This window comes from Ursus americanus, chromosome 31 (genome assembly GCF_024610735.1).
Source record: "Ursus americanus isolate L20-20 chromosome 31, mUrsAme1.1.p, whole genome shotgun sequence".
In the NCBI taxonomy this organism is placed as follows: domain Eukaryota; kingdom Metazoa; phylum Chordata; class Mammalia; order Carnivora; family Ursidae; genus Ursus; species Ursus americanus.
In genome coordinates, this window is record NC_142157.1 from 31,817,433 (window position 1) to 31,844,904 (window position 27,472).

General features: G+C 41.6%; 1 protein-coding gene across 1 annotated transcript; it reads right to left on the bottom strand.

The window, feature by feature from the left end:
* Window positions 1-1,477: 1,477 nt before the first annotated feature.
* Window positions 1,478-27,472, bottom strand: RBM17 (RNA binding motif protein 17). Its single transcript, XM_045812912.2, has 12 exons — window positions 27,313-27,472; window positions 20,498-20,635; window positions 16,705-16,821; window positions 14,253-14,419; window positions 12,298-12,395; window positions 9,328-9,384; window positions 7,923-8,064; window positions 5,505-5,656; window positions 4,316-4,389; window positions 3,387-3,485; window positions 2,202-2,274; window positions 1,478-2,071 (listed from the first exon to the last, which is right to left on the bottom strand). The coding sequence occupies exons 2-12, from the start codon at window positions 20,618-20,620 to the stop codon at window positions 1,968-1,970; spliced, it is 1,206 nt and encodes a 401-aa protein (XP_045668868.1). The 5' UTR covers window positions 20,621-20,635; window positions 27,313-27,472; the 3' UTR covers window positions 1,478-1,967.

Consider the following 27,472-nt stretch of genomic DNA (forward strand, 5'->3'; position numbering starts at 1 on the left):
ACTTCACGATGGTGCAAAAGCGATACACATTCCGTAGAAACTATACTTGGAGTTCTGAATGTGAATGTGGATCTTGTCCCAGGCTAGCGACACGCGGTCAGATCTGCTCTCGTGATGCTGGCGGTGAGCTGCGGCTCCCGGGCAGCCGGCGATCACGAGGGCAGACGACCCATCCTGTGAGTTCTGTTCTTCACTCACAGGGCCGTCCTCGGTACATGACATGAGACACCTGATTATCAAACAGGCTTCGTGCGAGAGGACTCTGCCCACCTGGAGGCTGATGGGAATGTTGTGGGCACGTTCAAGGTGGGCCCATATGCCAGGCTGTTCGGCAGGTCAGGTGTATTAAATGGATTTTCAACTTACAGTGGGTTTACCGGCATGTAACTCCATCATAAGTGGAGGAAGGTTTGTACTTAGCAGAAGCACGTTTAGGTACTTGTAAGCTGCAAGGCGGCGTCCACATCAGTATTTGGTCCAGGTGGTCAGGTCCACAGGAAGACCTGCTCAAGTCTCAAGGCTGCTGTTGATTTTTATTCCTGCAAAATACTCAATTATGTAATTCTTTTACCTTATATTCTTTAGCCCAAACTTATTTTACAGAATATGTGCACCTTCATCACAAAAACCGGGTCTTAATTCAGTTTTACTCAGTAAAATAATACCACAAATGAGAAAATGTTATTCTTTTATTTATGTTAAATAAAAACATGAGAAAATCCTTTTTTAAAAAGGGTCAGAATATTCCTTATGTCTCCAAACCATGGATGCAAAGAACTGTTGAGTGCTTTCTTTCCCCACAGGGTCACAACACACTTCCATGTGGTAATCACCCAGAGACAACATAGACGCGTGCTCTCCAGCGGCCACTCCGGGAAAGACACGCAGTACGTGGGCAAGCAAGGAACAGAACACAGGCACAGTATATTCTGGAAACACTTCCCGTGCTGGCAATGAACCTCAGTACCGAGTAGTATCATCTGGTTGTTGTTTTCTGTGTGTGTGTGGTCCTGCTACATTTTTAAGCCACACATACCACATTTCAATGGTACAATTTTTCACAATTCCAGAATTCTATCAACTGGCAATACAGGTTAAGTAGCTTATGTGGAAACATTTTATAAATTTAAAAATTACATATGAGAACTAACACTACTGCGAATTTTGCCAGTAGAAACGTGACCCCCAAGGAGCCACCATTTCCAAAATATAACTGGACATACATTTACAATGTACCTGTGAATTCTAGAATCAACATGTCATTTCCGACCTGCACTGAGACGACAGGTGAGTCTCTGAAAACAAGTGCTAGATCCATGGTTTTTACACCCATCTACCCCTACACCCACCACACACCCCACAGTCTAACTTCACCAAAGATGATTTATCCAAACAGTCATGGTAGGTTCGCAATTCTTCAACCTTAGCTCACGTCACAAAGAGTTTTCTATGATTGGAGTCAATAAGAACTTCTCTGTTAGAGAAAGCAAACATTTTCACCTTTGGCAGACTGCCAAGATGATGCTTTATTATAGAATTTATGAAGCTACAGTTTAGTAACTTGCAGGTTTTATTAAAATTAATCAAAAAGAAAGAAAAGCAAAGGATAACAATACAACCCCATATCCCAAAACTTTCTAGATTTTTTAGTGCAAGAAATGCTATATCACTGAAGCACTTGAGAATTATCATGAAATCCTAGCAAAAAATGTTATCACCTCAGAAGTGGTAATAAAAAAAGAGAAACAACCAGAGAGGCACACAGATTGTTTTTTTTAAAGGATTTTTATACTATATTTAAAAAACCACAAAATAAAAAAGGGATCAATCAACATATATCTTAGAAGTCCTTCCAAGAGTCTCTGTACGCAGCAGCCACACAGGCCGGCTGACGCCTTTTCCTTCTCTGCTCAGCCTGCAGCTCACTTAAGGACCATCGGAGATGACGCGTGCTCTAGCTCTTAAAATCAGACTTGTTCCGCCAAATCCAAGACCCTGAACTTATCCAAATTGTAGAAACATGCTTTTACCACCCGTCCACCAAAATACCTCCCATTCAGATCAACAACAGCTAAAAGACAAACAGAAAGAGTGTCCGTTAATACAGGTGTCCTGTAAGACATTACAAGAGCATGTTAATTATAAAGATCAAGATCACAAATTCCATTTTTAAATTCTTTACATTTAGCTCTACCGCTTACCTTTAATTGCTGATTCGACCCTCTCAAATTCTAAAAATATTCGTACTGCTTCATCATCAGGGGCACCAGGAATCTGGGAAAGAAATGAAAAGTGTAATCGGTGAAGTTATCAACTGAGATACGATTGAATATGTTTTCTTCCTTAATCGATCTTTGTCAGAGGAAGTACTGCAACTATCATCATATACAGACGAGTCAAATACCAAGGAAATAAGTATGATTTGTTCGTCATCAAACTTGTTAACGTCTGGGGGGTTTTTGTTTTGTTTTTTGAATGTGGGTTTATGAGAGACACCATGTTAGGTGCAGACAACACAGAGCTAACTAAGCTGGGCAGTCTCTGGCCCTGAAGAGGTCCTATGCGAGCCGACACCTAAACAAATCATTATGCGGTCAACAAACAACATGAAATAGAACAGAAGTAGCACTGGGATCAGAAATTTAAGATGAAGAGATCTGTGTTCTAACTGCCTCTCATATTCGCTTAAATTCCTCTGTCGGTCTCTGCAAGCCCTGCATAACATGGCCCCGTTCCACCGAGGTAAGCACGCCCCCACCCAACCCCCGTTCATTGGTAGCCCTCCTTAGTCTCCCAGAAGCTGTGACCCCATCAGGATACCTTTTCCTCCTACCCAATTCCTACCCGTGTGTTTCAAGCTCAGCCCACATCTGATACTGTTCACAAAGCTTGCTCTATTTTTTGTGATCGAATCCTTTTCTCAACTGTTGTATTTATAGCAAATACTAGAGTCTAGCAACTGCATATTCCCTATTTTTACATGTGCTTGTTTTGTTGTTTCTTTGAACATATCACTGGGAGCACAGACCACGTTTCCTGTCTCCCAAATATATGTGGGAGGCACTAAATATACACTTGCCAAATGAAAGATACCAAAGGCATGTCCAACTAACTGAACTACTGAGCACATGACAGTCTTGAATCACCAAACTAAACCTCAATCATAAAACGAAACATTTTATTTCTTCACCAAATGAAATTTGAAGTCCTTCTTGTCTTTATGTTTAAAACTGTTATAACCAGTAAGAGAAGTGTAACTAAGTAACACCTGTCATTTTCCGTGGTAACAACACACTCACAGCACACCTTGTCTCTATTTGCAGAAAATGTTTGGTAATCTGTCAGTTACAACTTGGGTTACACACATCAAAAGAAAACCCTCTTACTTCAAATATCACACATTTTCCAACTTTGCCATATTTTTCACACTCTTCCTTGGTTTCTGCTTCCAAGTCTTCATCTACCTCTCCTGCGCCAACCATGTTCTATGAAAAAAATGAAGAAGTTCAAGTATAATTTACAAATATATAAACAAGATGAATAAATAACTTTCTTTCATGATGGCAACTGTTCTCAATCCCAAACGAAACAATGAAAATGGTCATCCTTGTAGTACCCAAAGTTGGTATTTCTTAACAAAATAAAAATACGTACTTATGGTTTTTAACATGTTGAATTAAAGCAAATCATGAGCTCACAGCACATAACAGAGTACAGATGTATACTCTTATTCCGTTTACTCATCTAATTGATAAAGAATTTTTTGAGCTTATTATGTTCTACTTTGACTGTAAGTTGAAAAAGAATGTCCTACATGGACAAATGGCCATGCCAAACATGGCTTACCTAGAGCTCGAGGCAAAAATAAGTGTTTCAGGTGTGAATAATGAGCGAAGATGCATGAATGCATTTATGTTGTAAAATAACAGGTGAAATAAGTAACTCTTCTGAGAAACACTAAACATAAAGACACACACACATACATTAAGCTTCACAGAGACACAAGAATATCTATGTAAGCACCAAGATACATAAACCCAGCTGAACTTGTAACGATTTCAAATATTTTAAAGCAATTACTCACTGTGGTCTTAAATACTGTATTTAGCAAAAAAAAAAAAATTAGTGAAAAACAATCTAAAACATCAATCTTAGATAGAGTCTATCCAGAAAATCATTTGCCAAAAAAATTATTTTCAGTTTTCTTTAAAAGCTACCGTACCAGTAGGGTTGAAAGCACGCAAAGATAGCTCAGGGTGGAGTGACACGCAAAAATCAAGGCAGAAAAACCGGTTTCTTCAATTCTGCTGCTTACCCTTAGGAGGACCACTTTGGTAGGACACTTAAGTATTTCAGTTAATGGATTTGAATCTGACTTCTTGGATGCATCTGTAGCAAAACATTTAAGACGCAGGCATGTTAGAACACTGAGTCCGAGTTACAGTGACTAATTTCAAGAGTACTTCCCACTATTTATGTCCTTAGAGTCATCTATAACCATTTATGCAACCAGTCTCTGAGCAAAAATGTAGCCTTATCTGTGATGAAAATATCTGCTCTGCTTTGGTGTAGGTTTTTACCATAATTTCTATAAGTTTTCAGCTTCTCCAATTACCTGCAATTTTTGCTTCATTCACCTCCTCAGTTCACACAGCTGACAGACCACAGACCACAAACCTTACAGGTCAGAGTATGGGCACAGGCAGTGTGGCCAGAGGTCACTAGCCCAACGTAATAAGCAGTGAATTAGGCAGCCACTGGCTGACTAACTTCCTATACCCCCACAAATCAGGGCGACTGCTGATCTGCGGGTCCAGCCTGTCAGGCTGACCAGCTGCTTCCTCAGGCTATGTGTTGACAGGGCTGCCAGCAAAGTTTTCGTCTTTCTTTAGGAAAGGGAGCTAAACTAAGATATTCAAAATAAACTCAATTTTGCTTAAAATGTGAAGCTATGTTTGTCTCATTCCAATATGCCTTCAGCACAGAATAATCAAATGAAAATAAAACACCAAGTAGGCATCATCTATCAACAGACCGTGTAACATTAGATCTCACAGAGCGATCTATCTGTAAGAAAATGAGAAATCATACTTAAAATGAAAGGGCAAGAAAAAGAAAAAAGTAAAGAACTCTTACAGGATGGAAATACACCGATACAATCACGGACATACTGTATGTGGCTCTGTCTTTCACGCTCTAAAAACGTCACTATGACTTTACCAATTTAACAAGGTCTTTGCCTAGTAGAAGTAGGCATGAAACCACTTCTTTGAGTGCTATTTATTTTCTGCCAGTCTCTCGTATTTTCTCCCACGAACCTTCCTATCTCTAGATCTGTTCTAAACAAATAGATGAGCCTCTGGAGTCTGTGTGTCCATAACACAGACTGGAATGCATCCTCAGCCCAAATTCTTGTTCTACTCTAGAGAGGGCCGGTGCTCCCACGCTGGACCGCACCTCGCCCTGCTCCCACCCTGGAAGGCCCGCTTGTGGAGGAGACCCACCTTTTTCTGTGGCATCACCCACAATGATCTTGCCTCCTCGCTTGCTTGTCTTCTCCACTGACAGTGCTGTGCTCAGCCCCTGCTCGTGCTTCCCAAGACCCTGGCCTTCCCGGAAGCCGTACTTCTGCATGATTTTATGTGCTACTGTGCCACTGGAAGGAAGGAAAAGAGGATGATCTCTTGGACTTGAAGTCACCAGCTAGAGCACAGACCAATTTCATATCACAGCAATCGCCTTCTTAAAAACAGAAAGTGTAAATCCCGCATGGGCTTCGATGTGCTCACATATAATTACCAAAAGGCCACTTGCTAGAAGTTGTGGGGAAGTTCAGGATGAAAAGAATGGAAAAAGCTAACGCTGAAATCCTGGACATCCCAAGATTATCTTTGAGGTAAGGGAAATACCCGTTTCCTACAAAATTCTCCCAGTACCCCTGTTAGAAAACACTAGATGTCTTGTGTGCTCCAGAGTCAGCACTGCTATACAGTTTATGACCACGGCTTATTGACAAGTGTGCCTGTCAAAAAACAAGCATACATTTCACATTATGAAGAGGATCACATTTTTCTAAATAGTATAGTAGAGTTTCCGATGACAAATCAAAGAACTCCTAGAGATCATCCATTTAACAGATGGGAAGATACACTGAGGCCCAGATTAGCTGATCAGCTTAACGTTGACTAGGAGCAAAGCAAGACACCCACTTCAGAAATTCTTTCAAAGGTGCTAATGATAAAGTGAAACTGGAACCTACAGCTCTTGATTCCTAGCCCACAGCTCCTTCTTTAGTTCTTAGCATTCAAACTGCACTTGGAGGTGCCTCACAGGTCTCCAGGGGGCCCCCCAGCAACCACTACTATTTAGGGCTTGAATCACAAAACCCTGCTTCAAGTAACAGCACACATACGCTGTTTCCCATATGTAATTTCCTTACAAATTCCATCTGAACAAGCCAATCTAGAGCAGAGAGGCCTGAGGACAGCTGAGCTACGCCACCCTCGACCTTCCTGGGGTATATGGTGAACATTTAATCCCTGTTCAAGAGGGAATTCAATAGAACAAAAACCAGCCTTCATGTCTGTCCACCCTCCAGCACACATTCTAGGGCAAGAGTGGAAATGTTCTCCATCTACGCTGCTTGTGTGGTTTCCAAGCACCCGAGAGGAGACTACTGTGCCCGAGGAACTGCATTTTATTTATTTATTTTTTAAATCGAAGTGTTTTTTTTTTTTTTAATGATTTTTTATTATATTATGTTAGTCACCATACAGTACATCCCCGGTTTCCGATGTAAGGCTCGATGATTCATTATTTGCGTATAACACCCAGTGCACCATGCAATACGTGCCCTCCTTACTACCCATCACCGGCCTATCCCATTCCCCCACCCCCCTCCCCTCTGAGGCCCTCAGTTTGTTTCTCAGAGTCCATAGTCTCTCATGTTTCATTCCCCCTTCTGATTACCCCCCCTTTCTTTATCCCTTTCTTCCCCTACTGATCATCCTAGTTCTTATAAGGAACTGCATTTTAAATTGTATTCATCCTCAAGTAATTTAATAGCCACCAATTACACCACAGAAAGCAGCACAGGTCAAGGAGATGGACACCAACAAAAGCCCAGCCACGTGCTCGCACGGCCTTGTCCTCTCTCCAAGGGCTCTCAGAACCAAAGCACGTGCACACAAGGGACGGCACCGCAGTGTCACTGCTGCAGTCACCGCAGCTCTGTCCATAGGCAGACTACAGGCCTTAGTGGAATGCTGCCTCACTGGACAGCTCCTCGTAGCATGAGACACACAGAGACAACACCGTAAAACATTCTTTAAACCAAAATGCAGGCCAAATCCAGTGAGGGTCAAAAAAACCCCACACAAATCCAAAAGCCCCACCTGAAAGTCAACCTTAAAACTGAATTTTATATGCCGGCAAACAAATTTCTAATTATAGTTAGAACAACTAAGTGTTTTAAACCCAAAGTGCAGAACTATGACCTTAAAGCAAATGGTTCATCTTATTAAGAAAAAAATGTCATTCACCCTTTGGATGTAGCATATGTCAGCTCTAATTCATAAGTGCTATTTTGTTTGCAAATGTTATGAAACTCAATGTAAGTAATTATAAGAAACGGTTCCTACCCATAGAATGTAATGTTCAGTATCCAAATCATTCAAACCTTACATCAGAAAGCTTTCTGTTGGTACAAAACCTGACAGCGTCAGGCTGGAACGTCCTCCACGTGACTCAAGCACTGGTTCTTAAGAAGGACGCCATGTGACTGAACACACCAAGTGTCTCCCAGAAACCCGAGAGCCCTCACTTCCCCACGAAAGCTGCATCTATGGACAAGGCTGGCAACACTTCACACCGAGTCTCGTCCTTCCTTCTCTTGCTGAGATGAGAGCATTCGGAAGCATTACCCCATGTTGGCAAGGAAGGAGTTGCCAGGGCCAGTCGGAGATCTGGGTCTGTCTTGTTCCTCGTATACTGGGGGAGGGATAGCAGCTTTGGAAGACTGGGAGCGAGGTCTTGAATCCTCTTCATAAGGGAAATCTCGGGGTACTATTGGATAAAAATAAAACAGGTTTACCAAAATACTACAAAAGAATTCTGAACTAGATATACACAGATCAGTCACCTACAAGGAGTAAGAAAAAAACAAATCAATCTTACAGCCACTACATGTCATTTTTAAAAATCAGAGGCAGAACACTATTTTCCTGATTCCCGCTTTGCTCCTCCTGTTTTTATCTCCTCAAATGTCTTTTTTTCACATCTTACTGAAATGTCATTCTCCCTTTAAAGTGCTCTTAAATGACAATCTGTGTCTAAAACTTTAAGATGTTCTCTATATTCCAGGTAGACCCAACTGAACTCTCTCTTGATGCCCACAGCATTTTGTACACCTGTGTTAAGACTCTAATCTTACTACCTCGTTAGCCTAGCAAACAATAAAGGCCTTTGAGATTAGGGACCATATACCAGACCAGTGAATAGGGAAACTTTAAAAAGATCTAAATGCTCAGGCCCCACTCCCAGAGACTAGTCAATTGGGGCTTACGTTTGCCAGCTATTTTCACATAAAAGGTATTTAACAATATCTTTTGAATTATCCCCTTAAAAAAATAACATAAATTGGGCAACAGGTATTAAAAAGCACTAGGATGATCATATTTTCTTGGGATAGTTTAGGCGTGATCCAACCCAGAGGATACAAAAATTATCTAGAGCTGTATCTAAGTCCAATTCCAACCCAAATATTCTAGAATTGACCACTGGGAGAAGAAACAGTGAGCATGTTTTGGCAATCTAAGTAAATATACACATTTAAGGAAATAGAAACTAATTGCAGAAAAATCTCATCAAGGAAGGCACTGTCCCCTTGTGGAAGGTCATGAATTTAACAGCCTCTGAACCACAGAGTATGAAAACCATACACTGAGCTATACATTTGTTTTAACCTACTCCAACTGTGAAATGTTAGAGAAAATAAAACAAATTACTGAAAAGGAAAGGAAAGGAAAGGAAAGGAAAGGAAAGGAAAGGAAAAGAAAAGAAAAGAAAAGAAAAGAAAAGAAAAGAAAAGAAAAGAAAAGAAAAGAAATCTCACTGTATAAAATCCAAGCCTCGGCCTGGCGTGAAAACTTCTAAAGCACAGGGGCGGAAGGGCGGTCTCCCCCTTGGCCTTAGTGGTGGAGCCAGAGGATGGGTTTTCGGGCCATTACCATTTACACTCAGAAGAGCGGGCTGATTCCAGCTAAGACTTCCCCTGACTGGGCCCAAGATGTGGATCAGAATAACAACCGACAAGAAACAGATACGTACACTCTTTGTCTTTCTCTACAAGAGAAGTGGGTGGCGCAATGGCAGCTCCGCCCATACCTGCAAGACAGGAATCCAACATTAGAGGAGGGGACGCCCCCGCGCCTCGAGACCTGTGCTGACCCCTGTGCTGACCGCACCCCTTCTCCGAGGGACGGGGGAGGAAACTACCAGCCACCTCATCCCTCCTGCTAACATTTAGGAATTCATCTCTGAGCCTAGGATTAAAAACATAGAAAATGGGCAAAACACAGGCGGACAAAATTATCTTTTTCACAGCAGTCATTCAAGAGCCCCAGAAGGCAGTTAATGAGTGAATCGCAAGGTGAAAGGACACAGCCCAGAGAACTAGCAGTTACTCAGAGAACAATAACTTAACTCCCCTGAGGGTCTGGTGCCTGTGAGGCGTTTTCATACGTGTTATTTCATTTAGGTTTAACCTCGGCAGGAGGTCTTACTGCTTCCATTTTTCAGATTAGAAGAGGATGAGAGGAATTAACAGGCAGAGACAAAATAAAACCCAGCTGCCCGTGGCGCCAAAGCTCCCCCCACGATCCGGCACACTCCTTTCCAGGGCAGCAACCACTGGAGCTAAACACCTATTCGGCAATGTGGGTACTTCGGGCTCCTGTGCTGTCGCCATTCCTGCTCCTGTTTCCTGGGCAAGACGACACAACCAACCAAAACAGACTCCACCTGCTACCCAGCCACCGGAGGGAGAACACGCATGGAGGACATAAGAAATTTTTCATTAGATACAAGCCCTAACATATGTATTACAACTTAATCACCAAAGAAACAATCAAAACGATACAATGTAAACTTAAAAAAACCGACTACAAACCCCGCTGCACCAGCATATGTACGGTTTCACAAAAGCAACTCCTCTAAAGCTAGTGTACGTGCTTCACGATGAGCACGGCCAGACCGGACAACATTCTTACGGAGAAACAGGAACCTGAATAAAATTCATGTTTCTTCTGAAATACCTACTATCATTGTTTTACCTTGTCATTAAGACCTAAGGTGATTACTGACTGATTCTGAAAAAATCAGCTCTGAGTCCAGTATAAAAAATTCAGGTGATTACTGGAAATCTGCTACTAATCTGGTTAAAATGTGAACATTGATCTGTTAAGAGCAGCGTGCAAAATGAATATAATGCCATTATTTTCCTAATACTAGGCTGTATGGCTCTTGTTAACATTAAAAAAACAATGTCCTTAATATAGAAAAAGCACAGCTCCTTATCCAAAGGGCAGCCGATCTATAAGCTGGAAAGGTAAGACAAATATTCAACCTACACACTGGATTCTAAAACAAGTTAATTAACATTTGTTAATTAGTGAGATAATGGATATGCAATGTCTAACATAAAGCCTGACAGAGCGCACTCAATGTTAACTCTCCTCTCCGTTAGAAAGATGACATAGCACCTGACAGCGCTCAGCACGTAGTATTTCTTTTAATTGAGGTGTAACTGACATATGACTTATTCATTTCAGGTGTACGACATAATGATCTGCTATCTGTGTATACTGTGAAGTGATCACCACCACAAGTCTAGTTAACATCTATCATACACAGTTACAAATGTTTTTTTCTTTTAATGAGGAGTTTTAAGATCCACTCTCTTAACAACTCCGAAATACGCAGTATAGTTTTATTAACTGCAACTATGCTGTACGTCACATCCTCATGATTTATTTATTTTATAACTGGAAGTTTGTACCTTTCCATCCCCTTTACCCATTTTGCCCTCCTCCCACCCCCATCTCTAGCAACTGCCAATCGGTTCTCTCTGTATCTGTGACCTTGGTTTTTTGTTGTTGTATACAGTGAGCATCCTATAAATACATTTAATTCATATCTGCACTGAAAGATTAAGAATTCTAAATTATTACGGACTTGTTCCTTTCCAACTCAATTGGTATTTTAAATTTTAAATGGAACCCTAAAGCAGCTCTGGCTGTACGCTGGGGAACACCGGGCTTGCCAAACTGCTGGTCATACAACCGAGCTCATGTATGTGGAAATATACTGCAGCTTTATGGTAACATTATTCTTAGGTCTCATGTTAAAGATGACCACACAGGTCTTCGGTCACATGAAGATCTTGGATAAGCTGAACAGTGGACCTATATTATTTAAGCACTTATTCCCTCTGTGCCTTAGATTTCTCACCTTAAAATGGGGATAATCACAGCTCCTACTTCAAGTTGTGTGATATACAGTAGAAAATAATGTAAAGTAGATAAAGTAGAAAGTGCTTATTGGAACAGTACTTGGTATCTAGCAGACTTAAGTAGATTTAAATTTCTCACTTAAATAAATCTCAGCCTGTCAACCAAACTGGTCAGCTAAACCAAGGAAATCCCAGCAATTAAAGTGTAAGACGTATCCCATTCTCTCAAGAATGAACACTTAGCTACCTAGAGATCACAAAGAATTCAACCCAAGTACAACTGAGTTTGTGAAATTTTAGAGAAGGAAGGAGCCTCATGAAGTACCTGGCTCAAATCCTTGTCTCCCTGCTCTCCATAGACCCTGAAAGAAACCAACGTCCAGGGAAGCTAAGGGATTTCCTCAAACTCATGCATATTAGTGGCAAACACTGTGGAAACGAGTGCCTTGACTCTCTGTTCAGTGCCGAACAAATTCGCAGCCGGCTACAGAGAGGAGGTCAATGTGATTGTGCTGTGGGTAAGGAAACTGTGGTACGTACTTAAGAAGGTATCCCCGAAGTCTCCAAGCAACACATGTGAGAAAGTGATCGAGAAGCTCAAAGGAGAAGACACGTGAAAACACGATATAGGTTAAAACTGTCATGCAAACATGGACTGCTGGGATTCCAGAGAGAAAACTACCCAAATCACTGTTGACTGAACTATTTATCAAGTTGAACGTGAAAAGTAAACAGTAGAATGTCGTCATGTTTGAAACGTGACTTGACAGATACGTTCCACGCCTTACTTCTTTTCCGCCTCTCTCGCTCGTAATCTTCATCTTCATCAGAATCTGGATCTGGTCGCCTTGAAAACCCACTAGATTCATGTCTGTCCTTACGCCTCCTGTGATAACAAAGGAACCAAATATTCAGTGCAGATGAACCAATTTGAAGACATGAACCCAAGGATGTCACCTTGACTTGCTCTTGGCTAGAAAACATTCATTCAAATCCTCTCTTTCCACTAAACTATTAATTTTGGGGGGTGGAGGGGGCACATGGGCAAATAACTGGTTGAAGACTAAAGTAGCAAAAGTAAGTGAAGTGAGAAAAATCCAAAAAAAAATTGAACAAATTTAACAGGCACATGAATATAAGTAGCACGAAAAAAGTTTCCTTGATGTTTACCTCTTTTGATTTTAAAGCATATCAACACAGGTAATACTTCAATAATTTTGATTCTCTAGAACGTGCTTTCACTTCATGAAATGATTCAAAAATGAGAAAAAGTATATAAATATTTTATATAACTATTAAATAATTAACATTCAATCTTTTCAAAATAAGAAATACAAATAAATCCTTTTTACCCATACCTTTAAAAAATATAAATAAAAGATGTATATAAGCTTTTCAAAATTCCATTTGGCTCAAAATCAGTTAAAACATTTTAAATATTTTATTTAATTTTTTAAAGTAAGCTCTATTGCCCAACATGGGGCTTGAACTCATGACCCTGAGATCAAGAGTCGCACGCTCTACCGACTGAACCAGCCAGGTGCCCATAACATTTTAAGCATTTTCAATAGTTATGACTTTAGTAGAATAGGAAAAAACCTATTATTTAACTTCATATTTTCAAGTTACTTTTCTAACAATTCACCCAAAATGTATACTTCAAGTTCTCTGCATCCAGACATGAAATCTGCTCTAGCATTTGTTTTCCTGCTAGAACTACCACAGGCACACTTTGGCGATATTGCTGCTTTGGTTCCAGAACACTGCAGTAAAGCAATATTGCAATAAAGGGAACCAAATGGAGTTGTTCGTTTCCCATAGGAAAGGTATGTTTACACTACATTGTAGAATATTAAGTATGTAACAGCACTCTGCCTTAAAAAACAATGTATATACCTTAATTCAAAATAAATCTAAAAAATGCTAACCATCCTCTGAGCTTTCAGCAAGTCATAATCACTGACCATAGATCACCAAAACAAATAATAATGAAAGGGTTTGAAATATTGGGAGGATTACCAAGTGATACAGAGACATGAGGAGACCAAATGCTGTTAGAAAAATGGCACTGAGGGGCACCTGCGTGTCTCAGTCAGTAGGGCATCCGACTCACGCCTTCAGCTCAGGTTGTGATCTCAGGGTTGTGAGACGGGGCCCTGTGTCAGGCTATGCACTCAGCATGGACTCTGCGTGAGGATTCTCTCCTCCTCCCTCTGCCCCTTCTCCCACTCACGTGCACGCTCTCTCTCTCTCAAATAATCTTTAAAAAAAAAAAGAGAGAAAGAAAAAATAGTGCTGGTAGACTTGCTCCATAGAGAGCTGCCACAAACTTTGTTTTTAAAGATTTATGTATTTATTTGAGGAGGGGGGAGATCACGAGAGAGAATCTCAAGCAGACTCCGCGTTGAGTGTGGAGCCCGAAGGAGGGCTCCATCTCACGACCCTGAAATCATGACCTGAGCTGAAACCAAGAGTCAGATGTTCAACCAAATGAGCCACCCAGGCGCCCCACCACAAACTTTTAATTTGTAAAAAATACTGCATCTGCAAAGCACAATAAAATGAGGTATGCCTGTACAAATTCTTAAAAACAAATTGATTCCTTCTGATGACTGCTTAGATCAACCATGAAAACTAACTTCACCCAAAACTAACTTCAGCCTTACAGAGAGCACTAAGGTTCGTTCATTAATATCACAATGAATATTTCAAATGTAAAATATGCTCAAATCCAGAGCCTTACTTTTCTCTCTCTTCTATTTCTTTTTGTCTTTCCAGCTCCCGCTGCCTCTGTCGTTCTTCTCTTTGGCGCTTCACTACTTTCTCATAATCATTAGGAAACATGGGATCATATTCATCAGCTAAAGGAATCAAAACTTCTCCTGCAGAAAATCCACTGGGAACAGGATCCTGAGGAAGGTAAAAATGCCAAACTATGTATCATCCTCATGTTTTAGAATTTTATTCACAGAATTAAGGTCAAAGAATATGAGCGTTAGAAGGGGCTTTACAGACTACCTATCTGTCGCCTTTGTTTTACAGACAAGGAGCCCCTAAGGAGGGTTAGTGACCTGACACGGCCACACACCTAGCTATGTAGCAGCTGAACCAAGAGTTTCACCTCTCAGCTTAGTATTGATTCCATAAATACCCTGGGGCATCTTCCTGGAAGTCCTAAACGAGCTGCCACCAGCTAAAATTTCAAGCAATAAATTTGACTACTTATAATAAACAATGAATACTTCTGTTTTAATATGTCTCTATGAAAACTTAAAAACAAACAATCCATGAGTAACAATCATTCTTGTGGTCAGTCATTTAATAGACTAATTTTAGATTCTGCTTACATGGAAACATGATATATTAAGACTTCACAATAAAAGGCAGAAAGCATTCTCTTAGGCTCTCTGAAACGCTCTGGAACACACATCCCTTTCCAGGTAGGCTGCATTCCAGGAACTGAGTCTGATACAGGATCTAAATCCGACAACTCCTACATTACACCGTTCCGTCTGATGTTTTGCCATTGTAAAACAAACATTTCAATGCTTTCTTAGAACTAAAAATCAAGAAACATGATTGCCAATGAATATAAGAATTAGAAAAACAGCTATAGTCAGCTCCCAGGCCTGAACGCTGGAAAGTTTATACAAATCTATTTAAGGAAAGGTTCCCAAAGGGTAGTTATGAATTTGTATTCATATAAAAGACAACACAAAGGCACATGAACCAAGACTTCCTCTCAGTTATTATTAAGACAGGAGAGAAACTAATAATCAGCTACTTAATTTATATAATACTATCACCACAGAGTTTCTGACAGAACCAATTGTCAATATCAAGGTTAATCCTTTGTCATTTCAAAATCTGGAAGTAAACAACTTTTACTGTATAAACCCTGCTGAGTGGAACAATGAGCCATCATCTCTAAATGCTACAAAGAGTAAAGCAATTTGTTCAATTTTTAAAAATTACAATGTTAATACCCCAAAGCCGGGAGGGTAGGTAAAACTACAACACTCATATGTTGTGGGGAACTGTAGGGTCAAGACACAGCAACAGAAGACAGTGAACCAGTTTGTGATTAGATGCAGTCAGGGAGAATTAGGTAGATAATCTGTGGGAAAGAATGTTAAATGACGGAGAACCCCCAGAAACATCTCCACGGGGGGATGCCTTTCCTCCTCGACAGACCATCAGCCTGCAGGACCAACACCAGTTCTTCTGGCCAAGAAATCTCAGAATAAAAGCAAATTAGGGGAGGAGATTCCAACTCAGAACAGTTTTGACTAAAACTAAATAAAGAAGGGCAGGGGCATGCCTCTGGGACTGCGTCTCAGATTGATTTGGGTTCTTTCTGATAGGTGTGGGGGTGGCGGGTGGGAAGAGGACCTTGCTAAGAAACAGCAATAATAGCATATCCTATTTACTAACCTTTTGGTCATTCCTCATCAAGCAATTTGTGTGCACGGTGTTGTTTAAACTCATATTACTTGACTGCCATCTGTAGAAGGATGAATGTTACCTGAAGGGTGGGTGTGATTTTAACCACAGTTTACACTGAATTCATTTATCCCTCATTTTGTATCGTTTGAACTATGATTCTCAGTTATCCGTATCCTCATCCTCACTAACCTATTTACAGAGATGACCGTGTCTGTTTCTTTGTTTTTAAGATTATATAAAATCACTGAGATAATAAAGGTTAGGCTGGTAGAATTTAAACCTTTTCTCTGTTTTCACCCACAATAAGACAGTAAGCACTAACATTCCTTATGACAGCGGAAGTCAGAAACAACCTATATATCCAGCTTTAAGTGAACTAAATAAATTATAGCACACTCATGTGAGGAAGTACAATGATCGTACAGTCCTACACTTTTTAACACAAACGGTCACCATATATAAAGTGAGAAAAGCAAGTCACAGAACAGTAGAGGAGGCAGAGAATGGTAAGATATTCCAAAATATAAAGTTTCTGACTTCCAGAGGATAGGACTGATGTCCTACTGTCTTCCTTTCTGCATATCTCCAGTTTTTGATTTTTCTATAATGCACTATTTTATTTTCAATACTAATTTTTACAATTAAGTTGAAAAGGACACTGGCTAGCCTACAAAGACCCACCGAGGGGACCAGGCTCAGAGGACACGCACAGGAAACAGGAGAGCCTGTCAGGCGGGGCTGTGACTTACCTTCAGGCCAGCTGCGACGTGTGGGGGGGTGTCCACGATCTGCCGGTCGTCTGAAGAGCCACCTCGCTTTAGGTCGATTACTGGGGCAAGTACTGTACTCTGTTTCGTTCTCTGGCTCTAAAATCATGGAAAAACAAAAGAAGTACACTGAAGCTTCAAATTAAAACTCATACTGTTTATAACAATCTTTCAAATCTGAGAAAAACAATCTTAAAACAACAGCCTTTTAATTCAATTATTACCATAACCATATACCAGTTTTTGTAGCCTTTTTTTAACAACACAAATTTCCTCTAATTTTATAAAATGTTTACAGTAAGCTTGGTCTCTTTTATTTAAATATGCATATAAAATAATACACGAAAAAAGCTCTAACACTGATTTTTCCCTCTGAGCACAGGAGGGCAAACCTGTAACAACACAACACACTTGGACTAGTGGGAGTCTTTCACCAGGAACAGGTATGTTTTTACATGCTGAGTGAAAGATACTTGTGGATTAGGAGTTTTTCCCTCCCAGTAGAATCTAAACTCCTACCTGTTTTATTATGAACCTACAGAAAAAACTTTACAATACTCATTCATGTACCAGGAACCACTGTTTCCATGTTACCACATTTTCTTTACCGTACACTATATCTTACACTGAACCATCTGAGAGGAAGCTGGAGACTCAAGACACCTTCCCTTAATCCCCTCATGTTACAGACGTTCTCTTACATAAGCACAGTACTATTACCATACCTAATAACATCAATAATCCCCTGTATCATTTCCTACCCAATTCATACTCAGATTTTCTAAACTGTCCCCTAAAATGACGCCTAAATGGCTGATTTTATTCTGAACCAGAATCATACCAAAGTTCCACAATGCATCAGATTGTGAAATCTCTCAATTTAGAAGAGACTCCTTTCCCTGCTGTTGTCATCATCACCAGCACAGCATCTGTCTCCTTCTCTTTTCCCCGACGCCTGTCAAATGCTGCACGTTCTAGACCTGTCTGGTAACCTCCTGGTGGTCCAGTTACACTTACTCCCCCACGCCCTGTAACTCCTGGAAGCCGAGTACTTCACGGGTGCGGTGCTGTGCTCCATTTGGCATCACCGCGCACGTGCGGGGTCAGGCTGTCTGGCAGCAGTGCGAACATCACATGCGCCTAGTGAGGACCATCTGGTCTTGTGGTCACAAAGGTTTAATTCCCCCTTTGCAATTTAAAATGTTATACGTTTTCATTGTTATTACTACAAAAGGCTCAAAATAAACCACCATCCTCTTGAGTTTAACAGTGCTTATAATGTTAAGGAAACAAATTTAATCCAATCATTAAATATCCAATCCACTAAGTGAACACCAGTTGAGAGGACAATGGAGGAGGTTATCAGAATCATGTATTTTTCTATTATTCCACAAATGAGACCACAGCTCCATCTTTCAGTTGTAGGTAAAGTTTTCTCTACCAAACACCTTTACAGATTTGGTTAGGCCGACCTAGTCAATTAAACCTAAGAGAATCAATGCAACGTACCTTCACTTCCCTTCAAAAAAAACCAAAATACTAACTTCACACAGTAACCTCAAAAAGATATTAGAAAGTAGCAGAAATGATTTCACAGCCACTTTTTATTCTGACCTATCTTTTAAAAACCTATTTGAAATCTCATGAGATGTCCTAGGAGCTGAAATTACTGTACTGGAGAAATGAAAACCTGATAAGTGTAAATTAAGCAGACTGTAGCAGGTACTAAAGAGGATGTCCAAGAGTCCAGACTTCATAAAAAAAAATCTCACTCTTTCTCATGTGAGTAAAATAATAGTACAGAAAAATCAGTACATGAACAAATTTTATTTAACTTTTTAATATATTTTTGAAAGTATTTTCTCAATCATATTTTATATAAGCTAGTTTTTAACCTACAGGATATAAATATGCACTGACTGGATAGAGAAAGTGATCCTGAAGTTACACTGAACAGGAAGAAACAAATTAGTTAGGATTTTTAAAATTTGGCTGCAAATAATCACGAAGCTGACAATATTTACACCAGTAACTGAAGAATTAGCCCAGTTTTTCATCTGTATATATCTAGCATATTTTGACTTCTGCTTTTCTATTTTGTTATCTCCCATTGACCTGCGACTGTCCACTAATTACACCCACTTAAAGTTTAACTGAATTTATGTTATTAAGGATGAGATTGCTCCTCACAGCCAGAGCCATTTTACAAAAGGGAATGTTAGGCCTTGAAGAATAATACATAAAATGGTACTGGCACTGGAATACAAAACCGTATTCCTAAATCTCGTGTGCAAAGCAAAAGTTACATGAAATTCAAAAGATTTAAAAAATAAACCAATTTTAAAAAATTAAAAGGAAAAACAAGACTTGTTTTGCTAATCTTCCCTTCAAGTGGGGTGAAAGCTTGTTTTAAAACAAAATTTTGTCTCTTTAAAAACACTGACATAAAAAAAATTTAAATCTCGTCATGATGAATTTGAAAAAGACAAAAACCCTGATGAACAGAATCGACAAAACAAACTAAAATTTTCAGACACTGTTGATTTACCTGTGGGTATCCTAACCCTAAAAACCTTTCACAGCACTGAGCACTCACGTGTAAGCACTTCAACAGAAGCACCTACTAGTAAAGGAAAAGAAAAATAATTCCAACTTGAAAAAAAATGTTTATGATGTAAAATTCTAAACACGAAATGTAAAGAGAACAGATTCACGAATCCTTAAATCTCTAAGGCCCAGTGTCACCAGCTACCAACCTACGGGCAATTGTGTTCCGGGTGCCTCCTCACCTCCCCTGCCCCATAATGGATTATTTTAAAGCCAATTCCCTAAATTCAAACATTTTATCAGTAAATATTTCAATACATCTCTAAGGCAGGTTTCTCTAAGGCAGGTTTTGTTAACTTGTTTCATTACTGCTTCCCCCCTCAAGAAACTTTTTCATACATCCCCCCACCGCCCAAAAAACTTCACCCCAGATAGACTATGTATACTGTGTATCTGTGCTCCCATTACCAGGTTACACTTACATTTACACTATGTATACTGTGTATCTGTGCTCCACACATGAAAAGAGCACAGTTTTCACCCCATTAGGACAATATTCACCCCATTTAGGAGGATACAGTCTCCACTGGGTTATATGCTCTAAAACATAAGGGCCCTAAAACAACAAGCAGACCAGATACCGTTCTCATTCCTACAAGTATTTGATAGTATGTTCTTAATGTCGTTATGTTGTTCAATTTCAAAGCTGGTGCCAGTGCCCAACGTGTATACAACAGGAACAAAACCAATCACTCCCGGACTACATATGCCTGACACGTTCAGAAGCAACCTGACCCCTCACTGAGGCATACAAATTATTAATTCCTGCACAGCCTCACTCCTCCACATGCTGCTTCCAAACCACCTACAACGAACACAGCAGACTCCCAGGCCCCAGCCAGGAATATAGCTAATGAAGCAACATTTCAACCAAATCTTCAGCCAACCTCAGACACACTGAAGCCTGAAAACCAGTGTCACTGCTGGAAACGGACAGTCCTGCTTCTTCTCCATTCCGATTCCCTGAACCAGTTCTATTCCCAGGACCCGGAGAAGCACGATCACTTAAACTCCTTACTGCCCGCAGCCAGAGCCTCTCTGCACAGAACTGCTGCACCCCACATATGTGATGAACAGGCAGAAGAGCAAGCTGAACCCAGAGCACCTGTGCTCCTCAGGCGGATCCTGCTTCGTAGATTTGCGCTTCCTCACCGCGGGCGTATCTTACCTTGGCTTGTGTGAGAGCTGCCTTCTTGACCTGAAGCTGAGACTGCAGAAGTTTGAAGTTTTTGGACCAGCCTTCTGTTTTTGAATCACTGGTCTCTACTCCCAGGTCATCGTACAGGGACATCTTTCCAGTTTAATGCTGAAAGGCAAGGGGGATGGGTTAAAGAACCCAACATACAAGAAGGATTTCACATCTTTTCACGTTAAAATAACTCAGTATCATGGAATTGTAGAGGTCAAAGGTACTGGAAGAGAGCACCTCATCCAGCCAATCACTGCCCCTTCTAACACAGGACACTGGATCTGCGTATGAGTTTACAAATAAACTTGAACAATTAATTTTTCTACCTCGAAGATCATGTGGCCAAGTAATTCATGAGTGAAATCATTCTGTGCTATTGCATATAATGATTAATAATTATACTATTATTATACATACCCAATTTTCTTTTTTTTAAAGATTTTATTTATTTATTTGACAGCGGGGGACACAAGCAGGGGGAGTGGGAGAGGGACAATCAGGTTCCCCGCCAAGCAGGGAGCCTGATGTGGGGCTCAGTCCCAGGACCCTGGGATCATGACCTGAGCTGAAGGCAGAGACACTTGACAACTGAGCCACCCAAGTACCCCTGTATGTATCCAAGTTTTAAAAATTCTTTTCTGTCTCAACGACAAAAGTAGAAACCTTACAACAACCCATTACCAGGTTGATTTAGCACTATTAGCTACCTTTTATAAAGAAGAAATCTAAACATATGCCTAGAAATAAAAAAAAACAAACAAACAGAAATGGTATCATGGATGCTGTATTTTCATAAATTATGATTGGTTATTGAGGAGAGTAGGGAGGTAAATCATAAATACCCTGACTTCCTTCATATTCCATCAAGTTGAAATCTGTAATCTCTAATAACATTGACTACAAAGATAAGCAATAATCTACATATAAATGATTAATACATAATATCCTTATAGAACCGAGGAATGCAAGACAACAACAAAAACAGCAGAGTTCACCCTTAGGAAGCCTTATCAAGCCAGGCTGGTAGTAAATGCAGTATCTGCTGGAGGACCTACTAGAGGCTACCACTGAAGCTGAGCCTGCTACAGAACTGGGACTTTGGGAGCTAAATCTGCCCAAGGTCATGGTGGGAAGACCCATTTCAAACCTAGTCATGGGAACAACACAACTCTTGTCACTAAATCCCTACTGTCACCTTTTTAAAAAACTCAACATTCGGGGTGAAACCACAACAGAATAAAATAAAAAAATATAAAAATAAAAAATCAATCTCTTTCTCACAGACGGAAAGAGAAAAAAAAATTGACTGAAATCCTGAAACTGCAAAATACTTAGCATAGGTAGTTTCTGATTTATGGACACATTCCAAAAAATCTGTCAGTTCCTAGGTCCAGACAGCACTTTGCCATAGAAACTGTGAAACAAATTCTGTTTCGCCTGTGTCTGTCTCTCAGGAAGAGAAGGTAATATAGACAAGAAGGAAAATATTTAATCCCCCGACCGGTTGTGTCTGACTCAGGGCAAAAACTTCTCTCTGGTATATGCTTACTTCTCTGCCCTTCTAGCACTGGTATTCTAAGACCCTGCCACCGCAACATCCTGGCTGACCTTGGTTCCGCTCTGTGTGGGGTGCGGACAACAGGGGCGGGTACCAACATTACCCCCCAAGAAGAGGTGGTCTGGTTCTAAGCAGAGCAGCTCTGAGCAGGGAAGTCAGGGCCCCACGCAACTGTTGCTGCTCTTCTGTTTCTTCTATTCCTTAATATTCCAACCTTCAGATTACTTAAAAGCTCTCAGGTTTGACTTCTACATGAAAGGCCCCCAAGGTAGTACTGAAACAGGGAGGATAAAGGAGAGCCCAGGTATGGGTGGCTGACTGCTCTAATGAATCACCTAAAACTCGAGGGACGCTTGCATGTTCTCCTCAGTGAGGCTTCTGCGACAACTCACCCGCTCAGCTGATAGCAGGAACAAAGAGATTCCTAGACAGCATATCCAACAGGGAAATAAATGCCCACTGCCTGCAGCTCCAGACAAAGTGAACGTTTTATTCAGGAACTTGGCAACCCATTGTCACGTTAAGCTAGAGTCACTGAGGCAACAAAGAAACAGTAAGGAAAGCCCCCTGGCGTCCACTTCAGAACCCATTTTAATCCACACTACGGGAAAAGTCCACGAAAACCTAGATCCAGTTTGTTGAGTTCACTGCACTCCCCCCAGACTACGATCACGTCTGACCCAGAGCTGAATAGGAAGGTGGGCCAACTGCACAGTTAATGCTCTATTTGCACACCCCCCTCCCAAGCCATCTTTTCAGAAATTTCTGGCCAATGATGAGTGCCCAGAAGGAAGGGCAACGCACCAAAAAGCTGCAGAGGCTTTCGAGCACCTTCCTCAGAGCCCACATGGTATTCAGAACTCATCCTTCTTATCTAAATACAGGTCCTGAAATTAAATTTCATCTGAAGAACTCAGAGCAACAGCAAAGAAAAACAACACTGAATGTCCAGCTTACTGCTGTGATTCTCAAACTACTTCAAAAACGACCATGCACCTTTCATTTAACCTAGTTTAACCGTGTGGGCTCTCTTCGTTCAACTACTCACTAAACCATACTGTAGTTAAACTATGGGTTCATTTGTTTTCTCTTTATTCTCATAAAAGCAAGGGAAGATTAACACATTCTGGGAAACAAAGATAAACAATGAAGCTTTCTAGGAAATTATAAGCAAAGATAAACTATCAAAATCTGTTTGCAACCCAAACTCCGCTTCTCCCAGTAGCTCTTCATGAGAAACTTAAGAACCTCATTGAAAGGGTATTTACAAATACGTTCGTGCCAACGGAAACAGGCTAACCCAATGACCACTGAACTATAGGGAAAAGATTAGCTTATCCATTTGTGCATCTCCAATTTCTGGCACAGGGTGGGAATTTAATAAATTAACGTTTGCTGAGGTATTAATAATTAAGTAAAGTCGGTGTAGCCACATGAATCAGCAGTGAAACGACACAATGGCTGAGGTTCCAGGCAAAAGGGCCTGGAGAAAGACGGTGCTAATGGCTGTAGGATGTGTATGTACTTACTGCCATGGTCCCATACACTTAAAATGGTTCAATCCCAAATTGTGTGTTCCGTACAGTTACCACACACAAACAGAAAAGAATAGGTAAAAGGAAGGGAGAAGCAGCACCGGGGGAGAGGGCGTGAGGGAACAGGCTGCTGTCTAATTAACACTAGTACATCTCCCTACAAAGAAGAGTTAACTTTCATGGAAATACTTCCCCAAATTCGGGGGTTAAAAGGAAGTCAAACAGTATAGAGGATCTCTTCCTTCACCAGAGTTCTTCCATCCAAGAATCCAGTATTCAGCAAAGATTTCATGGCGGAATTAATGAGGTCCCACGGGGCCATACCTACAGTGAGTCCACTTCCAAAACGAAGACGGTCTGTTGACAATTCCATTTGATTTGCCTCCCTCTCCAAGCTTCGAAAACCACTATGCAGCAAAACCTTATGTTCATTTAAACCTCCCTGTTTCTGTTCTCAAAACCTTCAAAAACACACTTCAAATATTAGAAACTGATGTCATCTTACCAGCATCTGCTGGTTTTCTGTAACACAGAGCTTATAGATCAGATCTGCACGTCACAGTAACTGAGGAAGAGCTTTTCTCGCTTGAACGGAACTTCAAATTCACAGAACTGGATTAATCACAGGAATGACACACTCATTATCCATCCACACACGTATGGCCTGCTTTTAATTACTGTAACACTACAGCACCAGTGAATTTACCACAAGAGTCAGAATCTGGACCAAAAAACCACATTCAACCCCAATGCCCCCCCCCAATCCCATTTAAGTGATTTCCCAGCCCAGGGGTGGGCAGCACCCTGAATCCCAGTCCCATTAATTCCTTACTATCCTCCTTTTATATAATGTGATTTCCTTAAAAGGTGTGCACATTTTAATTTTAGCTGTTTGAAGCGCTTCTAATATACCAGAGTTGATTCATTCATTCTCCCCACTGCAGTCACTGAAATGTGACAGCATTGACAAGACTGCCAGCACATGAACGTAACCTAATTACTGCTGAGATGTTACTTAAATGACAGAACACATTTATTTCATGAAGTCTAGTGCCAGGTAATAAAAACTAGCGCTTTCTAACATTTGGATACACTTTAAGCCAGGTCAAATGCAAACGCAGACACGTGACTTTTAGAATTTTAAAATACCTGCTATTTTTTCATGGTAACACCATGCTTTGATCAACGCATCTTTCACGTAGACGCCATTTTTTTTTTCTTAAGAAGAAACACAGTAACATGGTTCTGCCAGAAGAATGATGACTTCTTAAAATTCTACCTAAGCTGGCAAAGTATTTTTTTAAACGTGCAAGTAATAGAAAAAGAACATGGAACAAGTCTTCTCAGAAGCAGCCCACCTATCTCATCTCTCAAGCGCATCTCTGAAGCCTTCGGTGACTGCCACCCCCATATAAAACTCTCCGTCCTCAACTTGTTTCCCCTGAACACACTCAGAGCTGCAACTTCGACAGGTTACGCTGCCTCCTGGTTGACACGCCTGTCTCTTCCTCTATTACAAGCCTCTTAAGGAGTAAGGGCTGTTTTTGTCTTCATCTTTGTATCTCCAGCTGAACACAATGCTTTGAACACTGTAAGCACTTCATTAATATTTTCTAAATGTTATCAAGTGCACCTACTTAAATCACATTATGAAACAGTAAGATCCTCAGATCTGCTTTTTAAGGACATAACTTACTGTAAGTGGTATTTGACATAAGTGTGCTGAATTTTAAGTTGTACACCATAATGGGAGAAAAATGACCACCACCATACAACTAAAGTCTGAGTTCTGAACACCTAAAGCAGCAGCATGATAAGAGACCTGTTTTTTTTTTAAATCGCTAAGTAGATACTCATGTATCATAAAGCAAAAAGGAAGCCTAAGGAACATGGGAAGTATATACAGACCGTAAGGAAAAGGACGGGAACTACGAGGGGCGGTGCACGTTGATGTTCACAAAAAATACAGCTATTGAGCAATAAAAGGCATCTGCCCCGTGTAAAATTTACAACCTTCTAAAGAACGAAAACATTTTTCCCCCTGTATCTTCACCTCTGACACCCTGGTCACGTCCCTTCTTAGGCTAGGGTGTACTCAACGAAGTCCAGGAGAGTCACCTGAAGTATGGGTGTGTAACAAAACGTCCTTCACTATTCACTGTTATGACAGACTTGGGGGATCACTAGCCCTGGTCATCTGTTCCCTGAAGGTAATTTAAAACGAACCAGGTAAAAAAAGAAATCCACTCTATACATTCACAGTTGGGAACACACCAATTCCCCCCAAATTCTTATTTTCCATAAAGGCTATCTTTAGTTATCACAAAACCACCAACACAACAGCTTTCCACTGATTACACGTTTATCACACCTTGTTATATTCTTGTCTCACAACCTACTCCTTCTAAGCTGTACAGGAGGCAGCACGTCTCTTAATAAAATTCTAAAACACACCATCTGCTTAAGCTACTAATGCATTAGCCCCTATTCCTCGAATATCTCTATTACAGTAAAAATGGCGGTGACCTTTATCCCCTCAATGTGTGGAAACTGAGGTGCATCCTTTACAAACTCCACCTGTTGCCAGGAGACACAGTGCTCACCGGAGTATATGCAGAACTCTGCACTTCTCGAGGACACGCTATTTTCCATCCCTAGGCTTGGCTCTAGCAGTAAGGACCTTCTGCATCTCTCCTCTACCGCCTTCTCAAAGAACTATCTGGAGCCCACCCGACTACCCCCTCCTCAAAACTACCCTACCTGCAGTTTCCAGGACGCACTATGGTGCTTCTCCTCTGCTACCTTTACACTTCTTTCCTCGGCAGGGAGACTTTCCCCCCTCTTGCACACCTAACAAAACACCTCCCAGACTCAGTTATAAGCATCACCCCCTCTGGGAAGCCTCTGGATCAACTCAGGCATGGGTTTTTAATGCCTGTTTCCCTAGAAACCAAACTCCCTGTGAATAGGAACCCAATCTTAATTATCTTGCATCTGCTGCTCAGGACACAAGGTCCGGGGAAGGGGAAATGCTCCGGGAACACGTTTGGGGATGGAGCCTCAAGGCTACAACACCGCTCCACAAGGACAGGGACCGAGAAACGCCGCAGTTCTATCTTCCATCACCTGTCTAGGTAAACCTACGCCTTTGAGAGACGTCGACATCCGGAATTCCCCGTCCCGCGGCCCGAGAAGGAAGCGGCTTCCCTCCTCTCCGCTCCCGGGGCGCTGGAGAGGGACCAAGTGTGCTGGGCCACAGGTGACACAAGCCTGGCTACCAGGGTCTAGGGACCGAACAACTTTTTCAAAACACGACCGACGGAGAGGGGAAAAGAAAAAGAAAACAAAAAAAAACACCACCACAACGTGCTCGGATCCGAGAGAGGAAACACACAGATGGGAAAGGGAAGAATAGGAAGAAGACAGGAAGAGCTCAAGGGCCCGGTGACCCGAGACAAATAAAGGAGGAAGGCGGCGGGCGCGAGGGGAAACACGGCGGGTCGGTCGCAGCCGGGGCCGGGGGCCCGCAGCCTGGAGACCGAGGGCGTCGGCGGCTCCCGGGGGCCGGCCCGGGACCTCTCGCCCCCCTGGCGTGCGCGGCCTAAAGCCGCGGCCTCGCGTCCAGCGCCGCCCAGGGAGGCGCTCCCGCCCCGGCTCCCCGCCAGGCCGCCCGTCAGGACGCCGCCTCCGGCGTCACTTACCCGGCCAGCCCGGCCGACTCTCCCCATGAGCCGCGGCGGCGCACCGGGGCCGAAGCGCCGCGGAGACGGCGGGCTGGGCGCACTCGGCGTAAGCCCGCGACCGCAAGACCCGAACCGGCGCCAACCCCTACGCGGAGTCCGCAGGGCGCGCGGCGGCGCG